General features: G+C 40.2%; 1 protein-coding gene across 13 annotated transcripts in view; it reads left to right on the forward strand.

Annotated features, from left to right (window-relative positions):
* VGLL4 (vestigial like family member 4) overlaps positions 1 to 25,134 on the forward strand; it is a 270,472-nt gene that overhangs the window by 125,904 nt on the left and 119,434 nt on the right. For all 13 annotated transcript variants that reach the window (XM_049715550.1, XM_049715545.1, XM_049715547.1 and 10 more), the window contains one exon: positions 3,976 to 4,041. In XM_049715550.1, coding sequence (XP_049571507.1) covers positions 3,976 to 4,041 — 66 coding nt within the window. The remainder of the gene's footprint in view (positions 1 to 3,975; positions 4,042 to 25,134) is intronic.

Genomic DNA, 25,134 nt, shown 5'->3' on the forward strand with positions numbered 1-25,134 from the left:
CCCTCAGGCTGTGGATCCAACAGGACTGTACATGTAAGCATCAGACAGGGTACTTGCACCCAGGAAGTATTCAGACCGTGTGATCCAGGTGAGGAGGACAGGTCAGAGAGTAGAGGCTGCCCAGGAGAGAGGAATGGGAAGGAGACCTTAGAAGTGGCTTTTTTTAAAAAATTTATTTATTTTTGCTGTGTTGGGTCTTTGTTTCTGTGTGTGGGCTTTCTCTAGTTGTGGCAAGCGGGGGCCACTCTTCATCGCCGTGCGCGGGCCTCTCACTATTGCAGCCTCGGTTGTTGTGGAGCACAGGCTCCAGACGCGCAGGCTCAGCAGCCATGGCTCACGTGCCTAGTTGCTCCGCGGCATGTGGGATCCTCCCAGACCAGGGCTCGAACCCGTGTCCCCTGCATTAGCAGGCAGACTCTCAACCACTGCGCCACCAGGGAAGCCCTGAAGTGGCTTTTTAAAACACACACACACACACACACACACCAAACTGAGAAAAAAATGCATGTTCATGAGGTAAACACTTGAGCTGACGCTGATCTCTCTTTTATAACACACTACACATTTCAGTGTTAAATTATATTTTGTCTTTTATTATGCTCTTAAATTTGTCTGTTGTTATCCCATTCCATATACTTTAGGTTCATGAACAAGGTCGTAATTCCTTAAAAGCAGGGATCATATCTTCTATTTCTCTGTCACCTCTCCCGAATACTTTGCTGAACTCAGTAATTGTGTAATAAAAATTGGTCACATTAATAAGGTTGCAGCAGATGGCAGGTGCCTCGTAGATGAACCTTAAACACCTAATCTCTTATCTACCTACTTTGAACCTAAGTAGCTTGGAGTGAATGAACTTAAATAATCTTCCACGTGCTACAATTCTGGGTCTACTTTTGTGTCATTTGGTATTTTTATGCTTTGATATTTTGCTTCTGTGCACATAGTTTGCGTAAGAGGCACATGTTAACATGTATCTTTTGGGGTTTAGAATTTTGAAAGCATTGTCCTTCAACTTAATGAGGCAATTAATTTAAGCAATTGTGAGTCTAAATACTGCTTTACAGAGTAGAATGCTTATCGGCATTTACTTAAAATAACAGACTTTAAAGTCAGGGACTTCCCTGGTGGCACAGTGGTTAAGAATCTGCCTGCCAATGCAGCGGACACGGGTTCAAGCCCTGGTCTGGGAAGATCCCACATGGCACAGAGCAAGTAAGCCTGTGCGCCACAACTACTGAGCCTGTGTTCGAGAGCCTGCGAGCTGCAACCACTGAGCCCATGTGCTGCAACTACTGAGCCCATGTGCCGCAACTACTGAAGCCCATGTTCTCTAGGGCCCGCGTGCTGTTAACTACTGAAGCTCGCACGCCTAGAGCCCGTGCTCCACACAAGAGAAGCCACCGCAGTGAGAAGCCCGCGCACCGCATCGGAGAGTAGCCCCGGCTTGCCACAACTAGAGAAAGCCTGCGTGCAGTAATGAAGACCCAATGCAGCCCAAAAAAAAAGACTTTAAACTCAAATCTTGCCTGAATAGGAAACTGGCTTGTGTGATGAGAATGTAACTGGGTTCTTGTGAGTTCAGCAAACCTTTTCCTGTCAGTCTGTCCCAAACTTTTGTTTCTTTGCCTTTGAACAAGTTTCCAAATCCTTCCTCTCAGGAGGTGATCTTTTCTATCTTACAAGGAAGGCAAGGATTGTGAATGTCGTTCATTTTTCTATCATATGCCTCTGATTTTACTCACCTCCTTCTTGTCTCTGAAAAAGAAGGAATTTACTGTTTGCTTTACAACCTCCCTGTCCTCCCTGTCACTCAGAGTCCTCTTGGACTCTCCTCTGACACCTTGAGACCTCCCAGGCTCCATCACTTCTGTCTGTGTTTTCTCTTATCCCCGCTGCCTCCAGCACACGCCCCTCATTACTTCCTGCCCGCTGTATCCCTGTATCTTTCAGACTGTCCCCTGCCTTTGGCTTCCTATTCTGTAGGCTGCGACTACAGGGCACTACCAGGATAACTTCCCTGGAACATGTCAATGGCCAAGGTATTGCTCGGCTCAGAGATTTCAGTGGCTCCTTAATGCGGACAAAATGCAGCCCAAGTCCCGTTCAGGCCCTCGGTCCTCCCATGCTGTGGCGCCGGTGCAAGTTTCCATCATCGTCACTTCCTGTCCCCACATTGCTTGTCTTCTGGCTGATTTGGGCAGCTTGTTCTTGAATGGGTTCTGCTTCTGTTCTTCCCTTCTGTGCTTTCACATTTATTCTTCAGAGGCTCAGCTCATCTTCTGTTTTCTCCACAAAGCCTTTCGGAATTCATTGATATTTCTATAGGATTTTGTTTATAGCACTGTTTTGGCACTTAGCACATTTTGCCTTAATCCATGATTTCCACGTGTCCCCTAGGACGTGTTTCAGGTTAAAAGAAAGGCCAATGGGGCTTCCCTGGTGGCGCAGTGGTTGAGACTCCGCCTGCCGATGCAGGGGACACGGGTTCGTGCCCCGATCCGGGAAGATCCCACATGCCGTGGAGTGGCTGGGCCCGTGAGCCATGGCCGCTGAGCCTGCGCGTCCGGAGCCTGCGCGTCCGGAGCCTGTGCTCCACAATGGGAGAGGCCACAGCAGTGAGTGGCCCGCGTACCGCAAAAAAAAAAAAAAAAAAAGAAAATGCATAATTTGGTTTATTCCAGTGTTTTCCCAACTTATTTATCATAGAAAAATTTTTTCCTTACAAAATATGAACATCCAGTGCAACACTTGGGGAAAACACTGCCTTAAACTAGATTTCTTGCAGGCATGTCTACTGTATAAATTGAAAGCTCTTTGAAGGCAACTGTTGGGCTCTGTTTATTTTTCCTGCCTTAGTACATAGTAGATAACGTTTGTTGAATGAAATCACATTGCAAGATCAAGAGCTGATGTTTCTTTGGAGGTCTGAGGTATGAATATTGTAAAGTAAAGCTGGTCTGCTGTGTCTTGTAACTGGCACATGCATAGTAGGGACTCAGTAGAGGCTGAAGAATGATGAGAAAACGCTGAGCATCTCTAAAGCGTGCACTTAAAGTATTTTCTCTCAGTTGTTGAACTGATAGGGTGTGTCTCTTTTCCTAATAACTGTGTGTGCGTGCATGCATGTGTGCGTGTATATATTTAAATAATCCAAAAAAGGAAAACTGTGTAAAAGTAGCCTGATTCTCTAGGTTTTTCACCATCTTTAACTCTTTTTCAGTGTTTGCTTTTATAGGTGTGCTGTAATTTAAGAAAACAGAGTTAAAAATAAAAATCCAGGTTTTATTAAAAAAAAAAAAGTTGGTGTTAGGTGGTGGTGATAGCTTTAAAACATGACATTTAGAAATAAAGTTTCCTATTGGACTTAAAATACCATTTAACTCACCAATGGAATTCACACACTTTTCATGAGTACATTGCCTATTTTAAGCTACACAGTTTTGCAGCGTCTCAACCAAGGAGGCAAAAGGACAGAATGGTTCAATCTTAGTAATTTTTGTTAAAACTAATAAACCAGCAACAACGACGACTACCACCACGATCTCAGACTGGTATAATGCTGTGTTCATAGAGTAGCCTTTGTTCTGAGAACTGTTTTTTACTGGGTATGTCTGGACAGGCATGTTGTTACGTACGCACATAAACATTTATAAGCACGAATAACACGGGCAGGAATATTCACAACATCCCTTCTTTTAGTTCTGACTTGAGCTGCTTCCTGGAGTTGGCAAGGTTTGGCTGAGTAGGCAGCATGGAATTTAACCCCTTTCTCTATCTGTTCCTGAACCACGTCCACTGGATCTCGTCACAGGCTGGGAAGACTTTCAGTACAAGTATAATGCTTCAGCCCTGTGATTTGCATTTGGTGGAGGCATTATTCTAATGGTTAACTGCCAGAATTCTAAAAAAAGTCTTTGGAATTCCATTTAAATTCTTTTTTTCTCTCTTTTTTTCCTTCTGGGCTCCAACCAGGAATGGAGACGCCATTGGATGTCTTGTCAAGGGCAGCATCCCTGGTACATGCTGATGATGAAAAACGTAAGTCAGGAATGCATTTTAAGTGTTTTTCACCTATACCCCCTTGTCTCCTGGAGTATGATAAAATCACGTGTTTTCCCACATGGTTTTGTGGCTGTATGCTGTTAATTTTGGTTGTTTTCTTCAGAGATAACAGCTTGGCATCCTTATTTTTGTTTTCGAGTGCCAGAACATGTAAGTCTTCTGTTATCTTTGGATGCTAGGGCTTGAGCTGTTAACTCAGGAAGTTCTTTTCCTCCGCAGCTTACTCTAGTGGGATCTGGAGTGGAGATACTCCTTACGTGTCTCTAGAAGTTTAGATAAATAGGTGTTTGTTGATAGACTAATTGACCAGCAGAGAACTAGAGATGCGAAGAGTCATCTAAGATCATTCGTGTCATTGGAAGTGTGCATATGATGGGAAATAGTCGTGGAAGTTCTATTTGCATAGCTAAAAGAGAACAAATACTGGGGGGAGAGCGCCGCTAATGTGGTGGAGAAGGGGCACAAGAAGAGAGAACACCGACATTGGAAGGCCGTTTGCCATTGTGTGAAAGTGATTTTCCTGCTCGTCCTAAGGTATATTTGTTTTTAAGTGTTACTGTTCACAGTTGATATTTGCAAGAATGACTGTTTTCTGTGGAAGCAAGGTTGTGTTCTTTTGTAAGCACTAAAATGCTACTGACAGAAGATGTGGTGAGATTGAGCTTTTATACATGGTAAGTTCTTGAAGGTGAGCAACTTTCAAGTTCAGTTCTTAATAAGTTGGCAGCTGAAGTGCCTGTTGCTTAAGATGTAAGGTCTGCCTTTCTACTAGCTGGTAGGACTTCTATTTGTCTAAGGCTCAGTTTCCTCATTAGTAACCCCGAAATGATAGTAGCTACTTACAAAACATATGTGAAGATTAACTGGACTTTATGTGTATAGTACTTATCTTAACTGTCAACTCCTGGGGCGACTGCCGTGCCCTGTTCTCTCTAGGCACCTTGTTGGCCCTCTGATAGGACTTTCTCCAGTCCTTTATGTTATCCTGTGCCTGCGGCTTCCTCCCTTCCCCCACTACCACCACTCACACAAGATCATCTTTAGACGAGTGACTGAATGAAATAGCCATTGAAGTTTTTTTTTTTTTCCCAGCCTCTTTTGTAATTTACATTTATTTAGCTTTTGATTGTTGGGAGGTATAATTATCCTTTCCTAAGGAAACTGAAGCTCAGGGATGTTAAGTGTCATTCCCAGGGACATTGAGCTCTGGAGAGGCAGCTCAGGTTGTAGGCTTTTATTGAAACAACAAGAAACTCCTTTATGCCTCTAAGATTGCAATAAGCGTTACTGACTTGAGTAGCTAGTTACGGATTTCGTTAAACATTAATATAGCTAATTTAGAAGTTTTTTATGTAAGACAGTATTTTGCATTTTTCTGTTTTATAATGCCCACATTTAGTTAGGATCAGTAAAACAAAATGGTGTTTGTATAAATGAAAAATAAGTAATGACCTCAGTGTAGCTTTTTGTGTCCTGAGTGAAGAGAGTAAAAGTTTCTTCTCTTTTTCTGCTGCCGTCTCAGGTTCTCTCCTGGAGCCCAGCTTCAGGATCAGTCTGCTCAGGTTGGAGTCCTGAATAGTTACCAATTCAGTGAGCAGTGATTGAAGGCTTATGGAAAAGGGGGCCTTTCTGGGGGGCAAGTGGCAGTCCTGCCTTCATGGAGCTTATGAACTGATTTATGCATTGACTCTTGCGGCTGTAAAATGTATGTCAGGGGAGACTGGGTGTACTTGTGACATACATGCAGGGCCTCCGTGGAGCCTACAGTTTGAGAGAGCTGTTTTTCATAGAAACAGAACGATACTGCCAAGGGAGAGAGGAATTCTTACTTTCCGCCTGCGTTGAACACAGTATATTAGTGTTTTACAGAGGAAGGATATATACGTATGTAAGGTCAAAGTGATCACAGGGTAGACTTTATTCTGAACTCCAATTCGTTTAGGAATGGGCTGGCATGATTCTGGAATCCCTCTATAATGGTTTCAGCATCTCAGGATCATTTTTTACATTTAAAGAAAAGTAAAAAAAAAAAAAAAGCCCAAAGATGTCTGTAATCATTAACACGGAGGCGACATTTTTGAGAAACTGTTTTACTGTGGTGCTCTGTGTACCACCCACAAGAGTAGAACCCAAGAACCAGGGATTCACCATATTTTCTATTACCTAATAACAATGTAAGAATGTGAAAATTCAGGCAGTTTATAGACGAAGTTGAACATTAAGTTCACAGCCTTTTGGTAGATTTTTCAGACCTACTTGTGCTTGTTCAGCGTGATTCAGCTTTCTGTGCCCTAGATTAATTCTATTTTAGCTTTTGTTGAAAATTGCTCTTATACTTCACGTTCTCCTCAACTTTAAAAACGTCTTGTGTATGTAATCTGATTTGGGTGTCTTATTACAAACAGAAAAATGTTCTACGACTTGAGATCAGTTTTCCAACTTGTGTTGGTGACCTAAATGGTTCTCTTTCCTTTTGCTCCTGGAGAACCAGTAACTTAGGCATTTTTGAAGATGTTATTGTTTTAGCATCTGGAGGGGAACAGTGTCTGTTAGGAATTGAGTATTTAATACCTGATAGCCTTAAGGCTTCATTATGTCTACCAGCAAAGAATCAAAGAAATATCTCAATAGTACACTGCAGAGCTGAAGTCAATAGTGAAATGGTGGTTTTGTAGTAACACAATAGCCACTTATCTGGATGGCCTAGAAGGAAGGAATACACTTACTTAAAATAATCATTCCACTGCTCATGAGACATTGATTTAATCAGCATCCCGGGTAATCCTGGAAGGTACTTAACGAAAATACAACATGAGATGGCCAATTTTCCATGTGCTTGAGGAATCTCTCCTTTCAGGGATCATTAATACTGGTGCTGGGAAGACCTTAACCTTTTTCCAAGTCTATTTTTTAGGAGTCAAAATTGAACAATTTGTGGACAGGACAGTAGGCACCTATGTTTATAACGTCACCTGGGTGTGTCTTTAACGTGATACTGCACTTCATGATATGTACAGAATGTTTTCTTTTTGGTAATTTTGTTCTTATATCTTCTAAGTTCTTGTATCTGCTGACTTCCTTACTTAGGCTGAAATAGTTTTAAGAAACATGTAGCTTTGGTTTTGAGGATTTTGGTGGAGGGGGTAGTACTTTTGATCTGGTCTAATGAATGTGTATGATCAGAACAAGCTGGGTAAGGTCGGCGTGAGTGACATAGAGCAGTAGGGGAAGAAGCAGCAGTAGGGGAAGAAGAAGCAGTAGGGGAAGAAGGAGCAGTAGGGGAAGAAGCAGTGTTGCTGTTGCATCTGCTCCTAGAAATTCACTAACTCCTTGTTTGGTGAAGGTCGCTGAATGTTGAGTAATTGATGAAGCATAAATTAACCGTCATTCTCCCGGGAAAGCATTCCTAGGAGCAGAAGCTCTAGTTATTATGGGGGCCAGTGCCTCAGATGTGTGGAACATTTTCATGTGTGTAGGTTGTGTTCTGTTTTGCCTTAAAAGGGAGAAAAGAAACCTATACACTTCATCATAACATAAAGATGAGTTGCGCTCACATACTGTCTTCTCAGATGGACTTCTGTCCTCCTAGATCACCATCACTTCTTGCCGGCCTCCTCGTCAGTCAAGTCACTGTGTGTATAGGTTACGGTGCTTTAGCCAGTGCTTTCCTGTGACCAGACCAGTCGGGGCTGCTTCTGATTTTTTTCCCATCCTCTCCCTCCCTCTTATCCTCTTGCCTTTCCTCTCAGCACGTGACACAGTGGCTTTCAAACATTTTGGCCACGGCCCAGAGTAAAAAAGCATCTACCTTGTGACCTTTGTACTCATATTGACATAATTGATACAAAAGCTTCATGAAACAATTCTTAACCCTGGCTTTGCACAGCGTAGCTTGATTTGCCTACATTTCTTTGCGTTTTACTTTGTCCAAATAAAAGTTGGGTCCTGACTTGGTAAGTTGACTTTAGGATCCACAAATGAATTGGGACCTGCAGGTGAAAAAAACGTGATTTGGTTTATGTATCGCTTTCATTGGGTGAACTTGCTTTTGGCTCCTCCATGTATGTACTGGGGAGATTTGACTAACCCGTGGGGCATGAAGGTACCGTGAGCCAGGGTATTCAGATGAGCTGGAATCCACTGGTGGCTGGACAGGGGTGACGTCCTCACATTGTTCTCGGTCAAGAGCAGTGAAGGACTTGGCATACCCACTGTGAGCAAACAGGACTGCCCCGTTAGAGGCACTTCCTCTCTGTCCTAAGCCTGTTGTGTTCCTGATTTTTAGAGTCAGTGCTCAAGAAAATGGTCACTCCCCTTCGGTTAAACCTACTTAGGTCCCTCTTGCTTCCAAAAGCGTGTTGCATTGAGACTGCCTAACGGACACTGATGGAGAGCCTACCGATCGGCTCCTTTGCAGCCCAATTTGATGGCTCCGATCACTGCATTTATGACTTTTATCCTTTATATCCTAACACCTGTAGAGAGACCATGTATCCAAGACAGGGGCTCACCGTGGCAGCGGTTCCCGGAGAGAGGAGGAAGGAGTTTTTGTAAGCATTTTGCAAACGCCTACCCAGGTGATTCTGATGTTGGGTCCCTTCCCCCAGATGTGACTTACTGAGTCACTGGTCTAATAATACTCCTTCGGGAGTTCTGGGTCTGCATCTTTAAGAAGGAGGGGCTAGATCTTCTAGGTATGAGATGCTGTAATTCTTTGGCTATCATAATCCTTTAACCAGGTTGTGTATATTTTGTTCCATTTCCTTCTCCCTCTCTCTCTCTCTCTCTCTCTCTCTCTCTCTCTCTCTCTCTCTCTCTATATATATATATATATATAGTATATATGTATGTAGTGAGAGATACTGTATATATGCTATGTATATCATATCATATATATGAGATATTGTATATATGTATATATGTATGTAGTGAGAGATACTGTATATATGCTATGTATATCATATCATATATATGAGATATTGTATATATGTATATATGTATGTAGTGAGAGATACTGTATATATGCTATGTATATCATATCATATATATGAGATATTGTATATATGTATATATGTATGTAGTGTATGTGTATGTATACATGTATACACACATATATATGTGGATTATTTTTACTGAAACATTTGAGAGTAAATGGAAGCTATCATGCCTCTTTACTCCTAAATACTTAAGTATGTATTTCCTACGTATAAGAACATTCTGTTTCATAACCACAGTTTGGTTATCTTTATTGCAGTGTTACTTAAAAATATATAAGCAGAACACTGGGCATAAAATCTTTATGCTTACAGTTCTTTTACAGCTGCATAGCCAGAATATGAACTTATCATTTAAATGTAGCCCCTGAAAGTTAGCCATAATCCAATAGATGATGACCTGCTACAGCTGAATTCTGTTCCCCTGGCGTATGGTGCCACTCCTGCCGCGCTGGCCTTGATTCTTTTAACGTCACCGTGCCTGTACTGCCATGTGTCCTTTGACACAATTTCCCCCACCATTTTTATCTGTGCAAACTCTTGTAAAATATTTCATTGCATGCATTATGGTGACATAAACTGGTTTTGTTTTAGTGCAAATACCTCAATCTCATACTAGGTCTGTTTCTGTATTTTTCTCATTAGACCAGGAAAAAAATGCAAACACAGTCACCAAAATCATGTGCCAACACTTGGTTATATTTATAGTAGGTGTCTGATTCAGGATATACTTACGTCAGATTTAAAAAAAAAAAGATTCTCAGTGAAATAACAGCACAAGTGAAAACTCCTTCCAGATCCCTCAGCATTTGCCTGTGGACCTCAGTTTAAGGGTTACTGTGTTCTCTCTTTCAGTTCTCACAACAACCCTCCTCAGGAGGCACTATAATTAGTCCCATTTTATGACCAAGGAAACAGAGATGTACAGCACTGAAATAATTTGCCTAAGGATGCTCAGCTGGTCATGGCAGTGCTGAGGTTTGAACTCGGCAGCCTAAGCCCTCATTCATCTGCTCGGTGCGTCCTCAGGTGGGAGGCCATTGAAGACATGGTTGCAGGTTAAAAACAAACAAAACTGTCCATGCCCCCTCCACTAATAAGTCAGCAGGGAGGTTTTCATTTGGAAAACGTTTCCCAACCAGTGAAACAGCGTTTCCTAGGTATGAAGTAGCTGTCATCAGCCACATGTGGAGGACGGGTGTTAGCACGTTCTCAGGGGCTGCCCGGACTGTCTTCACGCATGCCGGTGACTCAGCTGCCTGCCGCCCCAGAACTTCCCTTTACCCTGAGCTTTCTTTTCCTGTAAGTACCTCAGTGAACACAAGGAGAGGATCTCGGCTCTGATGACACGGGCTGCTTACAGAGTAACAAGATCCCTTATTGCCAAAGTGCTCAGGCAGAGATGAGATGATGACTGTTCAGAGGCATTGAGGAAGGGAATAGGCATTGGGTGAGTGGCTGGACTTGAGGACCTAAGGTTCTGTGGGTCGGTGTTAGACCCCAGACCTGTTCACGGCAAGGGTTCTACACTCTTCTGCTTCATATCCCACGCATGGACCATTTGGTGCATATGATCAGCCTTTAATCAACATCTGTAGGTAATAAAGTAACTGCTGGAGTGAAAGGCTCATCTCTAAGGAATTAATTTATTGAACACTAGCAAAAATGACTCACTCTAATTATCACTATGACTACTAATAACATACAAATTCAAAGGCGTACTGATTCCCTCTTGATAATACTTCATAGTTTGCAAAACATTTTCATTTGATTCTTATAACAAGAGCCTTTGCAGTAGGCTGAGTGGGAGGTGTCAGAGAAAAAATGAAGCGTTAAGACTTTGGATGCCTAAGTCAAGATGAAAGTTTAAAAAAAAACTTGAGCTGCTTCCCCCACCCACCCCAGCATCTTGATGCACCGTCACGTGCTACGATCATCAGAAGAGCAGTTAGTAACTGAGTGTCAGCTGTTGCTGGGCAGTGCAGAGTCCTCCAGGCGAGGAACTCACAGGTCCTGGGGAGCTGTCTTCTTCTCTGGCTTCGTGTTCCCAAGCCTCCTGATTTTCAAACTAAGGAGGCTGAATTTACTGCCTTTTCTAAAGGTTGGAGTCCCTCATAATTTGTTTTCTGCGTTCAGTTATTTACCTTTCATGAACAATGGCATTGAAAAGATCATTGCCCAGTAGCCCATTTTACTTTAAAAAGCTTCATAAAACATAAGGCGGGAGAGTATTAGGTGCTTATTTAAGACACTCTCTAGGTGTGGTCAGATGCTTTAATCACCGTTTGCTTCCCAGAGTGGGCACCTGGCATCTAATCAGAAGGGCTGCCCCCCAGAGACGGCTACTACAAATGTGTACCCCCCAGAGACGGCTACTACAAATGTGTACCCCCCAGAGACGGCTACTACAAATGTGTACCCCCCAGAGACGGCTACTACAAATGTGTACCCCCCAGAGACGGCTACTACAAATGTGTACCCCCCAGAGACGGCTACTACAAATGTCTCTGCTATTTTTGTAGTTTTATATCAGATCAAATTAGCACATTAAATGTTAGAAATGGATCTCACTGGTGAAAATAATGGCTTGTTAATTAGCATAATGGATGTTGGAACTAGATTCTTCCACTGAATAGCTCTTTAGACACTTGAGGATGGTTTATTATTTCCTTTAAATGAATATTTTTCAGTCTTTAGAAATCCCTGCTTTCCTTTAATACACATAAAAATGTTTTGAACTATTTTAATGTCATTCGCAGTTGAATTAAAAATATCAGAGTCAAAAATCCTTGGCTGATAAACCTACGCACATAGGGTCACCTTATCTTTGATAACGGAGGCAGGGATATACAATGGAGAAAAGCCAGCTTTTTCAATAAGGGGTGCTGGGAAAACTGGACAGCTACATGTAAACGAATGAAATTAGAACACTCCCTAACAGCATACACAAAAATAAACTCAAAATGGATTAGAGACCTAAATGTAAGGCCAGACACTATAAAACTCTTAGAGGAAAACATAGGCAGAACACTCTATGACATAAATCACAGCAAGATCCTTTTTGACCCACCTCCTAGAGAAATGGAAATAAAAACAAAAATAAACAAATGGGACCTAATGAAATTTAAAAGCTTTTGCACAGCAAAGGAAACCATAAACTAGATGAAAAGACAACCCTCAGAATGGGAGAAAATATTTGCAAATGAAGCAACTGACAAAGGATTAATCTCCAAAATTTACAAGCAGCTCATGCAGCTCAATATCAAAAATAACCCAATCCAAAAATGGGCAGAAGACCTAAATAGACATTTCTCCAAAGAAGATATACAGATTGCCAACAAACACATGAAAGAATGCTCAACATCATTAATCATTAGAGAAATGCAAATCAAAACTACAATGAGGTATCACCTCACACCAGTCAGAATGGCCATCATCAAAAAATCTACAAACAATAAATACTGGAGAGGGTGTGGAGAAAAGGGAACACTCTTGCTCTGTTGGTGGGAATGTAAATTGATACAGCCACTATGGAGAACAGTATGGAGGTTCCTTAAAAACTACAAATAGAACTACCATGTGACCCAGCAATCCCACTACTGGGCATATACGCTGAGAAAACCATAATTCAAAAAGAGTCATGTACCACAGTGTTCATTGCAGCTCTATTTACAATAGCCAGGACATGGAAGCACCTTAAGTGTCCATCGACAGATGAATGGATAAAGAAGATGTGGCACATATATACAATGGAATATTACTCAGCCATAAAAAGAAACAAAACTGAGTTATTTGTAGTGAGGTGGATGGACCTAGAGTCTGTCATACAGAGTAAGTCAGAAAGAGAAAAACAAATACCGAATGCTAACACATATATATGGAATCTTAAAAAAAAATGGTTATGAAGAACCTAGGGGCAGGACAGGAATAAAGACGCAGATGTAGAGAAGGACTTGAGGACACGGGGAGGGGGAAGGGTAAGCTGGGACGAAGTGAGAGAGTGGCATGGACATGTATACACTACCAAATGTAAAATAGCTAGCTAGTGGGAAGCAGCTGCATAGCACAGGGAGATCAGCTGGTTGCTTTGTGACCACCTAGAGGGGTGGGATAGGGAGGGTGGGAGGGAGATGCAAAAGGGAGGAGATACGGGGATATATATATACATATAGCTGATTCATTTTGTTATAGAGCAGAAACTAACACACCATTGTAAAGCAATTATACTCCAATAAAGATGTTAAAAAAGAAAAGAATCTTTGGCTGAAGTACTTACCTTTCTTCATTTGATACATACCTTTCTCCACGTTCCTCCCTCCCCATCCTCTCTTCCCCTCCCTGTGTCTTGAGAAAATCCTTGCCCTCCCTAATCAGTATCTTGTCCAGACACCCCCAGCACAAGGACCCTTCTTTGTTGGGTGTCTTCCAAACCATCATTTGAAGTCGCTGTCTTCACCCACCCTGGCTCATCAGTCTGCCTCCTGTAGGATGGAACATTCACACCTGAACAGTGATTTGTGTGTGTGGTCTGGGCACAGTGTGCTGAGGACCGCCACCAGCCTTGTCTTAGTCATGAGTCCTTGGGGGTGAAGGGAGAGAGGGAGCTGGGTGGGTTGGTGACAGGTGCCTGAAGTGGCCAAGTGTGAGACTGCAGGGTGCAGGGACCCCTGGAGAACAGAAACTCTTCCTCCTTTTCCGGGGGCGGCCCCCACCCAGCTCCAGCCACTGCTATGCCAGAGCTGGCTCACAGGAGCCGGTTGTGCGAGTCTCCTCCCAACCTCGAATCACGTTGGGAGCTTGAAATCAGCCCTGGTGGGAGTATTTACACCAGATCCTGGCTTTTTTGTTTTCCCTCCTTACAGAGCCAGTTGTTACTACTGGCTCCAGCTGACTACTTTTACACGTGAATGTGGAGCTCTGATTGTTCAAGACATCATGAAGGCTGGATTTTTATATAAAATTTCTAGATACTTAAAGTTCCATGTGAGGCCAACAGTAGTTCCTTTGCCAAGATGGAACCTATAAGTATCTATCTAGTATGTGTTTTCTAGTTTAGTCCCAATACTTCTATTAATACAACCTAAAAGAACAGATTTTTTAAAAAAGCAACTTCCATCAGCTTCTCTCCCCTCCCCCTTTGTAGTTGTGAATTCCTATAGCGATTCTTTAAGAGCTGGAAAAGGTGATATTTAATATTGAAACATCTCCAAGTATCTGTCATGATCTCAGTGTGGACATGAATCTGGGTATGTGTGTATTTCTCTTTCTATTCATACTGTTTATTTTTAAAAGACAAAAGGCCACATCTTTTCTTCATCTTCTTTTGTTTTCTTAAAGATTTATGTTACACAGTTATGAAATGCTTGTTGACACTGTATGTGGATATAATTTGTAGAAGCAATACGTGTGGGATTTACACTTTTAGAGAAATCAAATTCAGTTTGAAAAATCAAACTGTTACTTCCTCAGTGGCTTTTTGGTTTGTTGTTAACTGCTTTTTATTGGATCAAACTCTTGATTCCTTGTAAATGAAATGAGTACATCTTCTTTCCATTTGAAATCGGGGGAAGTTACCATTTCTTTCTCTACTTTTCATCAAGCTTCAATACATGTGTTTTTTTTTTCCCTCTGAAAAATACTGCTTAAAAGTCCCTTCTCTCATGGAACTTACCTCGTTTAACTGGGCTGTAGTCATTTCTTAAGTGAACTGGGCAAGGCAGAAATCTGTTTTGTTTACCGGTAAGCAGGGGTTGAGAAGAATGATTTTTTTCAGTTCCCCAGCAAAGTGCTAGCTTAGGGTGCTTTGAATAAAACACTTTAAATTACAAAGGAATGTTTCATTTAGGAATTCGGGAGGACAAACTGGATGTTTGGAGTAAAATGACAGCCTGAACACATGCATCAGGCTCCCCGCTTAACAGAAATCCTTTAAAATAAGAAAGTACACGATACATTAAAAAAAAAAATCTGTAACACTGCCGGAAAACTAGCAAGGGTGCCTACCTTCGTTAGAGTAAGAGTTACAAAGAATTCCCGGAAAACTGAAAACAGATGCGATTAGATTGACAAAAGAAAACAAAAACAAAAGTAAAAAAATCATAACCCCAAACACAGGTGCAAAGCTGAATTAAAAGCAGAACTTACAGTGACTAACAACTGCCAGTGGGAAGGGGCCCTGGAGCAAAATTCAGGAAATTAAAGTATTCCATTTATAACAGTGATCCCCTGGCTAAGAACTGACTGTGTTCACAAAACGTCAACATCCTGCTTGGGAGGGTTCCTCCAGTGGGTTTAGGGACCTGAGAGAGAAGCAGAGTAGAGTTTAAGATCACCATGGGCACCCACAGCAAAAAGGGTGCTGGGGAAGGAAGTCTGAGCCTTCTAATAGGCAGTATCTACTCAAATCCTTCACACTAGAGGCAAGACTTTCTTATTTTGGCGGGTCTGTGTATTTGTCTCCCAACCTGCCTGCTGCTTGTTCCTCACTCCTATACCCTAAAGCAAAGCCCATCGTCAGACGCGTCCTGTACTCTTTAGGTAGAGCCCTACAGCTGAGCCTCCCCAGGGAGAGACCTCATACTAGAGAGGAAACAGGCATTAGTTGCCCTTGTGGATCAACCCAGTCTTTTATTCTTAAGTATGAATGAATATCAAGGGATCATCAGACATTTGAGGAAAACAAATAGGATGAAAGAAAAGAACCTGAGTCAGAAGACTCTGGGGAATATCGGAGAAGTAAAAACATGTTAGATCTTCAAAGAGATTTGACAGTATGAATATATTAAATAAAAGTACCCTGCTATGAAGAAAAAGATCATTTGGAACAACAAAGTTTATGGAGATTAAAGCTGTGATTATTGAATTTAAAAGATTAAGGGAGATCAGCTTGAGAATTGAATGGATATGATTGAAGACAAAATTAGGGGTTTGGAAGATAGGCAACAAAATGTTGCAGAATTTTACAGAGATATTAGGATCTTATGCATCTGCCGGATTGAAGCTCTGGTGGGATGAGGCCAAAGCAGTATTGAGAAGAAGATGCATTTATTAGGAAAATAGGAAATAAGTGAGTCAAATGGACAACCAAAACAATAACAACCACAATAATAATAGCAAAAGTAGAAAGAAAAATTTATCTGCTTTTATCTTTATAAATGAAAATGACAGTAAACCAGCAAACCCAGACAGTAAAACCCCAAAGTGTGTTTTTTTAAAGTATAGTTTGCTTACAATGTTGTGTCAGTTTCAAGGGTATATACTGCAAGTGATTCAGTTATATACTGAATATGTTTGTTATTATTAGAAAAGTAGCCATCCTTTAAAAGAAACAGCCTTGTAGAGGTTTATGTATTTCAGAAACATTTAGGGAAGTCAAACTAAGACCAGTGAACAAGAAAATTCAAAAAATGTAAAGAGTCTGTAAGCTTCTGGGCTCTGTGATAAAGAACCCACCGAAAGAAATTTGATCTAGATGGTTCTAATATAATTCTTCCTCTGGTGAAAGCAGTGAGGGAATTTACAGGATTTCATTCATTCAAAAAATATTATTGAGGGCCAAGTTTGTGTAGAGAACCATGCTAGATTTGAACAGAACACATTAAAATGTGTAAGACACAACATTTGCTTGAAAGCTAGCAGGAGATAGATGTTAATAAACAATTGTGTTAGTTTTCACTTGCTACTGTGACAATCACTGCAAACTTAGCAGCTCAAAATCCCACCTGTTTATTTTATTGTTCCCTTGATCTTAATTTGGTTTCTCTAAATCTTCCTGAATTAAGCAATTTTTGTTTTGACTGTAGTACTGTAGGTCTGCTTTTCCTTATTATTTTCCATCTCTCTGAGCTTTCAGAAGAATTTCAGAGATAAATCACAAGAAGCTACTTTACCTTTGTGTGAATAGACCATTAAAAAAATCTTTCTGTATTAAATTTTAAACTCTTTTTCCTCTAAAAATGGGTCAGTCTGGTTACCAAGGAGGTGGCCTTTTAGATAATTCAGTGTGAGGGCAGGCCCTGCTTGCCTTTGTGCACATCACTTTTTTGTGTGTTGTGTAAATATACACTTCATGAGCAAAAGGAAAGCCTTGTTAGTATTTGTATCATAACTGAGCGTATGCTCCATCAGCAGCCTTTTAACCAAACAGAGTAAATTATTCTTGAGACTTGTTGAAAACCCAGCTGCACTAATTGTAGAAGACTAGATGTTATTCACCTATTTTTCAAGAGTAATGAATTAAAATATAAAATAATTGTTAATTGTCCTTGAAGTATATGCATAGATCATATTTAAAGAGTGAGTCAGATTTTGTTTTCTTCTCTGGGTTTGCTTATTTTTCGTGGTATTGAACCTGGATTTCAGTTGAGCTGTATGGAAGTCTCATTATTTGATATTCCCATTTCATATGTGTGGCGCAGATAAGTTTATAAATTAATGTCCTAGTATTAATAGCATGAAGGAATAGCATGGTGAAAGGTTATCAGTTAGAAGATAACCAATGAGTAAAGGAATTGTTTACATCTTGGAGGAGAGGGAAGGGTTTAAAAACGTTTAGTTTTACATTTAATTTGAATATTACTGGTTAATTTTGGCTGTCAAACCTCAAAACCATAGTGTCCTAGGTGAGGATTCTCAACCCCCTAAATTTTGCCTGTGGAGATTGGGATGGAATATTTCTATAATAAGAATGAAACTTGGTTTTTCCTTTATTAGATTTGTTTGTAAATATAATGATATTCATGTGCTGTGATGTTTTCACGCGAGACCACTGAGCTACTAACTATTTCACAGCGCAGTGTTGTGAAGCGCCGGCATGTGGTGTTGGCATTTGGCGTATGTTTTCCTACTGAAATAATTGATACACAACAATTTTACGTAACGCTTTGTAATAGATGCCATGCTGCTGGTTGTGTGCCCCCTGGCAGCTCTCAGCCAATGGGAGCCTGCCTCCCGAGGTCATGCCCCTTCCCCGGTGCAGCCTGCAGGCAGTGACTGGTGGGTAAGGGGTGTAAAGGTCCAGCCAGCCCTCTTGCCCTGACTCCGAAGGCCGCTGTGGCCCCTGTGACTGCATTGAAGGCCAACTTCTCCCTCTCTAACTTCTTCCCTTCCCCCACGGGGATGATCCTGAGAGAACCCCCCCCAGCAAACTTCCTGCACACTCTGTCCTCTCAGTCCGCTTTCTGGGGAACTCACCTTGCAGCAGACCTCTACTTCCCTTTGAGGACTTCTGTGCAAACAGATGCTAATTTAGGACCGTAGGACTTTTCTATATAGATAGGACTTTGATTATATCCTCTTGTTCTTATATCCTCTAATGCAGAGATACCCTAGCAGTGTTCCTGATGTTTGCCTCTCTATCCTCTGCTTGGATGTAAGAGTTTATTACTTCACTGCAATGTCAGTTGTTAAACACTTAGAGGAGCTAGGGCAGTTTTATTATTGAGTGGAAGTCTACATTGCTGTAACTTTCACTCCTTGGACACATTTCTACTCCCAGCTACTTAGAACATTTAATCCTTGGAATTGTTCGTTTCCATCCTTGCAATATTTGAAGAAAATTATCACATTCCCTTTAAGTTTTCTTTCTAATCCTGAGATGCCTCGTTTCTCACTTATTTCGTATATGATGTGCTTCCTTTCTTTTTTCCCCCAGCTTTATTGAGGTATGATTGACAAAAGTTGTATCGAGACTTCCCTGGCAGTCCAGTGGTTAAGACTCCACACTTCCAATGCAGGGGGCGTGAGTTTGATCCCTCGTCAGGGAACTAAGATCCCACATGCTGCGCGGCCAGAAAAGTGTTTTTAAAAGTTGTTTATTTACTTGAGGTGTACAGCATCATGGTTTGATATATGTATACATTGTGAAATGATTACCACGATCAAGTTAATTAACACACCCATCACCTCACATTGTTATCAGTTTTTGGTTTTTTTTTTTTTTTTTTTTGGTGGAGTGAACACTCAAGATCTACTGTTAGCAAATTTCTAGTATATAATACAGTATTATTAACTGTAGTCACCATGTTGTGCATTAGATCCTCAGAACTTATTCATCTTTATAACTGAAATTTGTACCCTTTGACCAACATTTCCCTATTCCCTAACCCCCAACCCCTGGCATCTACTTTTCTGTTTTTTGTTTCTGTGTGTTCAGCTTTTTAATTTCTATTATTTACTTATTTATTTTTCTTCTGGTTTTATTGAGATATAATTGACATGTAGCACTGTATAAGTTTAAGGTATACGGCATGAAGATTTGACTCACATACGTGATGAAATGATTATCACATAGGTTGCGTAAACATCCATCACCTCATGTAGATAGAAAAGGAAAGAAGAACAATTTTTTTTCCTTGTGATGAGAACTCTTAGGATTTAGTCTTTTAACAACTTGCGTACATAAGATGCAGCAGTGTTAATTATATTCCTCATGTTGTACATTACATCCCTAGTACTTATTTATCTTATAATTGGAAGTTTGTACCTTTTGACCAGCTTCATCCAATTCCTCCGACCCTGACCCCACCCCCGCCTCTGGTAATCACAAATCCGCTCTCTTTTTCTGTGAGTTTATTTCTTTGTTTTTGAAGTATAATTGACCTATAACACCGTGTCAGTTCCTGGTGCACAACATCGTGGTTTGATATTTCTATATATTACAACATGATCACCACGATAAGTCTAGTTACCATCTGTCACCGTACAAAGATATCACATTTTTATTGACTCTGCTCCCCAGACTGTATACTCATACCTGTTGCTCATTTATTTTGTAATTGAAAGTTTGTACCTCTTTTTTTTGATTGAGGTATAGTTGATGTATAATATTATATAAGGTTCAGGTGTACAACATAATGATTCACAATTTTTTAAGGTTATATTCCATTTTTAATTATTATAAAATATTGACTATATTCCCTGCATTGTACAATATATCCTTAAAGCTTATTTATTTTATACATAGTTTGTGCCTCTTAATCTCCCTCACCTATTTCTCTCATTCCCTACCCCACCCTCGCCGGCAATCACCTGTTTGTTCTCTGTATCTATGACTCTGTTTCTCTTGTTATGTTTGTTCGTTTGTTCTGTTTTTCAGATTCCACATGTAAGTGAGATCATATGGTATTTATCTTTCCCTGTCTGGCTTATTTCAGTTAGCATAAGGTCCTCCAGCTTCTAAATGTTGTTGCAAATGACAGGATTTCCTTCTTTCTTGTGACTGAATAATATTCATATATATATTTATATAAATATATAATATCTCCTTTTCTTACATTAATATATATTCATATATTCTCACTATATTTCTCACAGTAATATCTACAAATATAATGTATATTAATATATAAATGTCTTACATTTTTCACATTGATATCATATATATTATATATGCACACACATATATATCACATTTTCTTTATCCATGTATCTGTTTACCGACACTTAAGTTTGTTTCGATATCTTGGCTATTGTGGATAATGCTGCATTGAACATGGCAGTGTAGCTATCTCTTTGAGATACTGATCATTTCCTTTGGGTATATACCCAGCAGCGGAATTGCTGGATCATATGGTAGTTCTATTTTTAATTTTGGGGGGAACTTGCATACTGTTTTCTGTAGTAGCTGCACCAATTTACATTCCTGTCAACAGTGCGCAAGTGTTCCCTTTTCTCCACACCCTTGCCAACACTTGTTATCTCACCTTTTTGATAATAGTCATCCTAACAGGTGACATCTCTTTGTGGTTTTGATTTGCATTTCCCTGATGATACAAAGGTGTAGTTGAGCACCTTTTTATATACCTGTTGACCATTCATATGTCTTCTTTGGAAAAATGTCTATTCACCTCCTTTGCCCATTTTTAAATTTCGTTGTTGGTGGTGGTGGTTTTTTGGGTTTTTTTTGGCTGTTGAGTATTGAGTATCATAATACTAAATATTAACCCCTTTATATAAAGGGAATTATATAATATTAATCCCCGATATTAACTCGTAATATTAACCCCTTATCAGATACATAGTTTGACTTTTTTTTTCTCTTCCATGGGTTGCCTTTTTATTTTGTTGATTGTTTTCTTTGTTCTGCAGAAGCTTTTTAGTTTGATGTAGACTCAGTTGTTTATTTTTGCTTTTGTTGCATGTCCTTTCCATGTCATATCCAGAAAAATCATTGCCAAGACCACCGTCAAGGAGCTTACCCTTTATGTTTTCTTCTAGGAATTTTATGGTTTCAGGTCTTAATTTAAGTCTTTAATCTATTTGGAGTTGATTTTTGTATATGGTATAAGGGTCCAGTTTCATTCTTTTGAATGTGGATATCTAGTTTTCCCAGCATTGTTATTGAAGAGACTATCCCTTCTGCATTGTGTATCCTTGGCACTCTTGTAATAGATTAGTTGAACTGTATTTGCATGGGTTTATTTCTGGGTTCTCGATTCTGTTCCACTGGTCCTTGTGTCTGTTTTTATGCCAATACTATACTGTCTTTATTATTCTAGTTCTTTTTTTTTTTTTTAATGCTGTACGCGGGCCCCTCACTGTTGTGGCCTCTCCTGTTGCGGAGCACAGGCTCCGGACGCGCAGGCTCAGCGGCCATGGCTCACGGGCCCAGCCGCTCCGCGGCATGTGGGATCTTCCTGGACCGGGGCACGAACCCGCGTCCCCTGTATCGGCAGGCGAACTCTCAACCACTGCGCCAGCAGGGAAGCCCATTATTCTAGTTTTAGAATATAGTTTGAAATGAGGAAGTGTGGTGCCTCCAACTTTGTTCTTCTTTCTCAAGATTGCTTTGGCTCTTCAGGGTTCCATATACATTTTAGGATTGTTTATTTTATTTCTGTGAAACATGCCAGTGGAATTTTAGTAGAGATGGCTTTGAACCTATGGATTGCTCTGGATAGTGTGGACATTTTAATAATGTTAATTCTTCCAGTCCATGAATAGGAGACATATTTCCATTTATTTGTGTTGCCAGTTTCTTTTATCCATGTCTTACAGTTTTCAGTGTACAGATCTCTTACCTCCTTGGTTCAATTTCTGAACCCCTTATCATTCTTAATTATGTTCCAGCTTGTTTTTATTTTAAAATGTGGTTCAGACCAGGCCTTGTCACGGTATTACATTTTCCATATATACTGTTACCCCATTTGAAAACCTTTGCACAACCTGCGGTCTCTGCTTGAAGTACTCTTCTTCCCCATCTGAGTTGCTGGCTCCTCCTTCACGGTCAGTCTTCACCTTGAATGTCCCCAGGGCCGCAGTCTGACTTTCATGAGCCTGAGGCACGTTTGCTCTTGTAGGCGCCTGCCTTCATCGAAAATGTTTTAAGAATTATATTTTACAACTGCTTTGGTATAAAGATGAATATATTGATATTATACATTAAAACATACTCTTCAAACGAATGGTTCATTTTTTCCTTCTGATTTTGAAAACAATTAAACCATTCTCATGGGCGACCCCTGCTCTGCCACGTGATGCTACGGTACATAACGTATTTACCTCTGTAACCTCAGTATCTAGAGCAGAGCCAAGCTCATGAATGAATGAAGAAAGATACACTGGGCTCCAAGTGAAGCATTCTCTGACCAGAGTACATGAGAATTGGATATTTTGAAAATGTTTCAACCCGTATTAAGTTTTTATTATCTACCTAATACCTGCTCATTGTGGAAAGTCTGATAAATTCAGAAAAGTAGGAAGAAAAAACTCATAATCCGACCATCCAGAACATCACGTGTCTCTTCTGCTTTGTTTCTTCTCATCAGTTTTCTGTGCCTGCTTTCTTCTTTCATACGCTCACTGTTAGATGCTGGACGCACTCTTTAATACCCCTTTCCACTTAATGTAATGTAAGCATTTTTTAACGTGAGGAAATGTTCCCACATACTTTAACGGTTGTATAATATGCCATCCAGTGCATGGGCCAAAACAGATGCTCCTTTATTGTTGGAGTTTAAAGTTATTTCTAATTTTTCCCTTTTATACATAATACTGCAGTGAATGTCATTTATTCAGGCAGCTTCTTCTTGCCTTTCCCCCCTTTTTAGGGTTATTTCTTTATGGTGAGTTCCCAGACATGAATTACTGGGTCCAAGAATGCATGTATGCTGTTATCACTACTTGTATCCTGGCTGTCCTGGGGTCTTTTCTTTTTCTTGTTTTCTTTCTTTTTTTTTTAACTTTTCCCTGGCTCCCATCTTTATCACATAGAGCTGAATTTTCAGTTAAATGAATTTTTAATGGGTAGAATTAATACTTTGCTATTTATAGTTTATTGTTTCACACGTTTTAGTTTATTATTTCCAAGTAGGTATATAATTTTGAAGGTAGGATTTTATATTCTCAATTTTTCATTGTGCCCAGCAGAGTATAGAATTCACAGTTGGTACTTAGTTTTGGTTGATTGGTTGAGAAAAAGAGAATTTTAGAAGGGGACCTAATGCTGCGGAAAGATGACACAGTTTTATTGCTGTCAGATCAGATTGTCAATTCTAGACAGATGAATTTGGAATGTATTCTAGTAATAATAATAATAGTAATAATCGACTCCATGGGAATGGATCATCTCTGAAGGAGAGAAAACCACAGCAGATGAGAACAAGGCAGGGGACAGAGCCCTGGGGAGGGGAGGAGGGCTGCTGCCCTCTACTGAATACCTGCTATAATGGTGTGAGCATTTCCACGTTTACTTCCCACCCATCCATACATTCATCCAACAAATACTTATTGAAAGCTCATGAAGTGTCCGATGTCGTGCAAAGTAGTGAGATGGAGAGTATTGTCTCCGCCTGGCAAAGATTGGGAGAGACGGGGTGAGAAACCAGACTTGACAGATTCCACAGTGCATATCCTTTCCACTGGGCTGTTTCAGTGGAGGTGGAGATGATTAAATTGACTATTTGGAGTTCACCGTGCAAGTTTTATTTAGAATTTTGTTAAGGAGCTTGTACAAGTGCTACGGATGAGAAAATAAAATTGGCTAAATGGTGTCCACCAAGTCTGTGGCATCTTCCCGCTGTCCCCCCGCTGCCCTTCTGGGATTAGGCTTAGAATGTTACCGGAACCACGTTTTGGTCTAGTCTGCCCTGCAACAGGCTTGTCACCATGTCAGTCTGCCGTCTCCCCCAGGCGTCTTGATCTATTGTGTCGTACTTTAAGCAAAATAAAATTTTAATTTTAAGTTGAATATTATTTTTCTTAGTAGGTGTAAATTTGGTAGTGTTTTGGGATATTTGATTATCATACTGCTGTAGGAAATAGCACATGGTTGTCATAGTAGGGAATACTTAAAAATAAGATGGCATTTCTTAGGGACATCCCTTTGCTGTGATTTTTTTTTTTAATGAATACACTTAAAATTTTTTGTCATGAAAAATTTCCAACATAAACAAGTAGGGAGAACATCATAATGGACTCTCTTATTCCCTTCAACCAGATCAGGATGAGATGTTGAGCATCAAAGCTAAACAAAAGCCGGTTTAAAAGGAAAGGAGAGTTGCCAGCGGGAACAGAATTCCTGCTGAAAGATAATTAGTGCTTAGATTAGAATTAATACTATGTATCTTCGGAGTGAAAAATGCCATGATATTAAGGATTTAGCTATGGGTCTGAGCCATTTATTTGATGTGAATCTTTAAGGAGCCTCTGTTCTTGAGAACTACCATCTGAGAATAGTGGCTTTCATTGAAGCAAGCCCATAGAATTGTTGATTTAAATTGTCAACAATATGGCTTCAACATTAAGCGAAATTTTAAAAAATGACTGCCTGTGTATTCACATATACTCTACTCATTATAGCACTAAAAAAATTTGCAGTCTACTTTTTTTTTTTGGATTCTAACAAATCATATGCATAGTCATTGATGGGAGTACAGATTAGCAGACTGTTCATATTTATTAATTCAGTAGTTCTGCTTTTAGGAATTTATCCTAAGAAAGTAATCCGAGGCTTACACAGTGATGCTTATGGTGGTATCACATGATATAGAAAACAGCCTAAATATTTAACAGTAAAACTATACATGCGGTATGACACTAATTCTGCCAGAAATGTGTCTCACATAGGTAAAAACTC

Source organism: Orcinus orca, chromosome 10, assembly GCF_937001465.1.
Source record: "Orcinus orca chromosome 10, mOrcOrc1.1, whole genome shotgun sequence".
In the NCBI taxonomy this organism is placed as follows: domain Eukaryota; kingdom Metazoa; phylum Chordata; class Mammalia; order Artiodactyla; family Delphinidae; genus Orcinus; species Orcinus orca.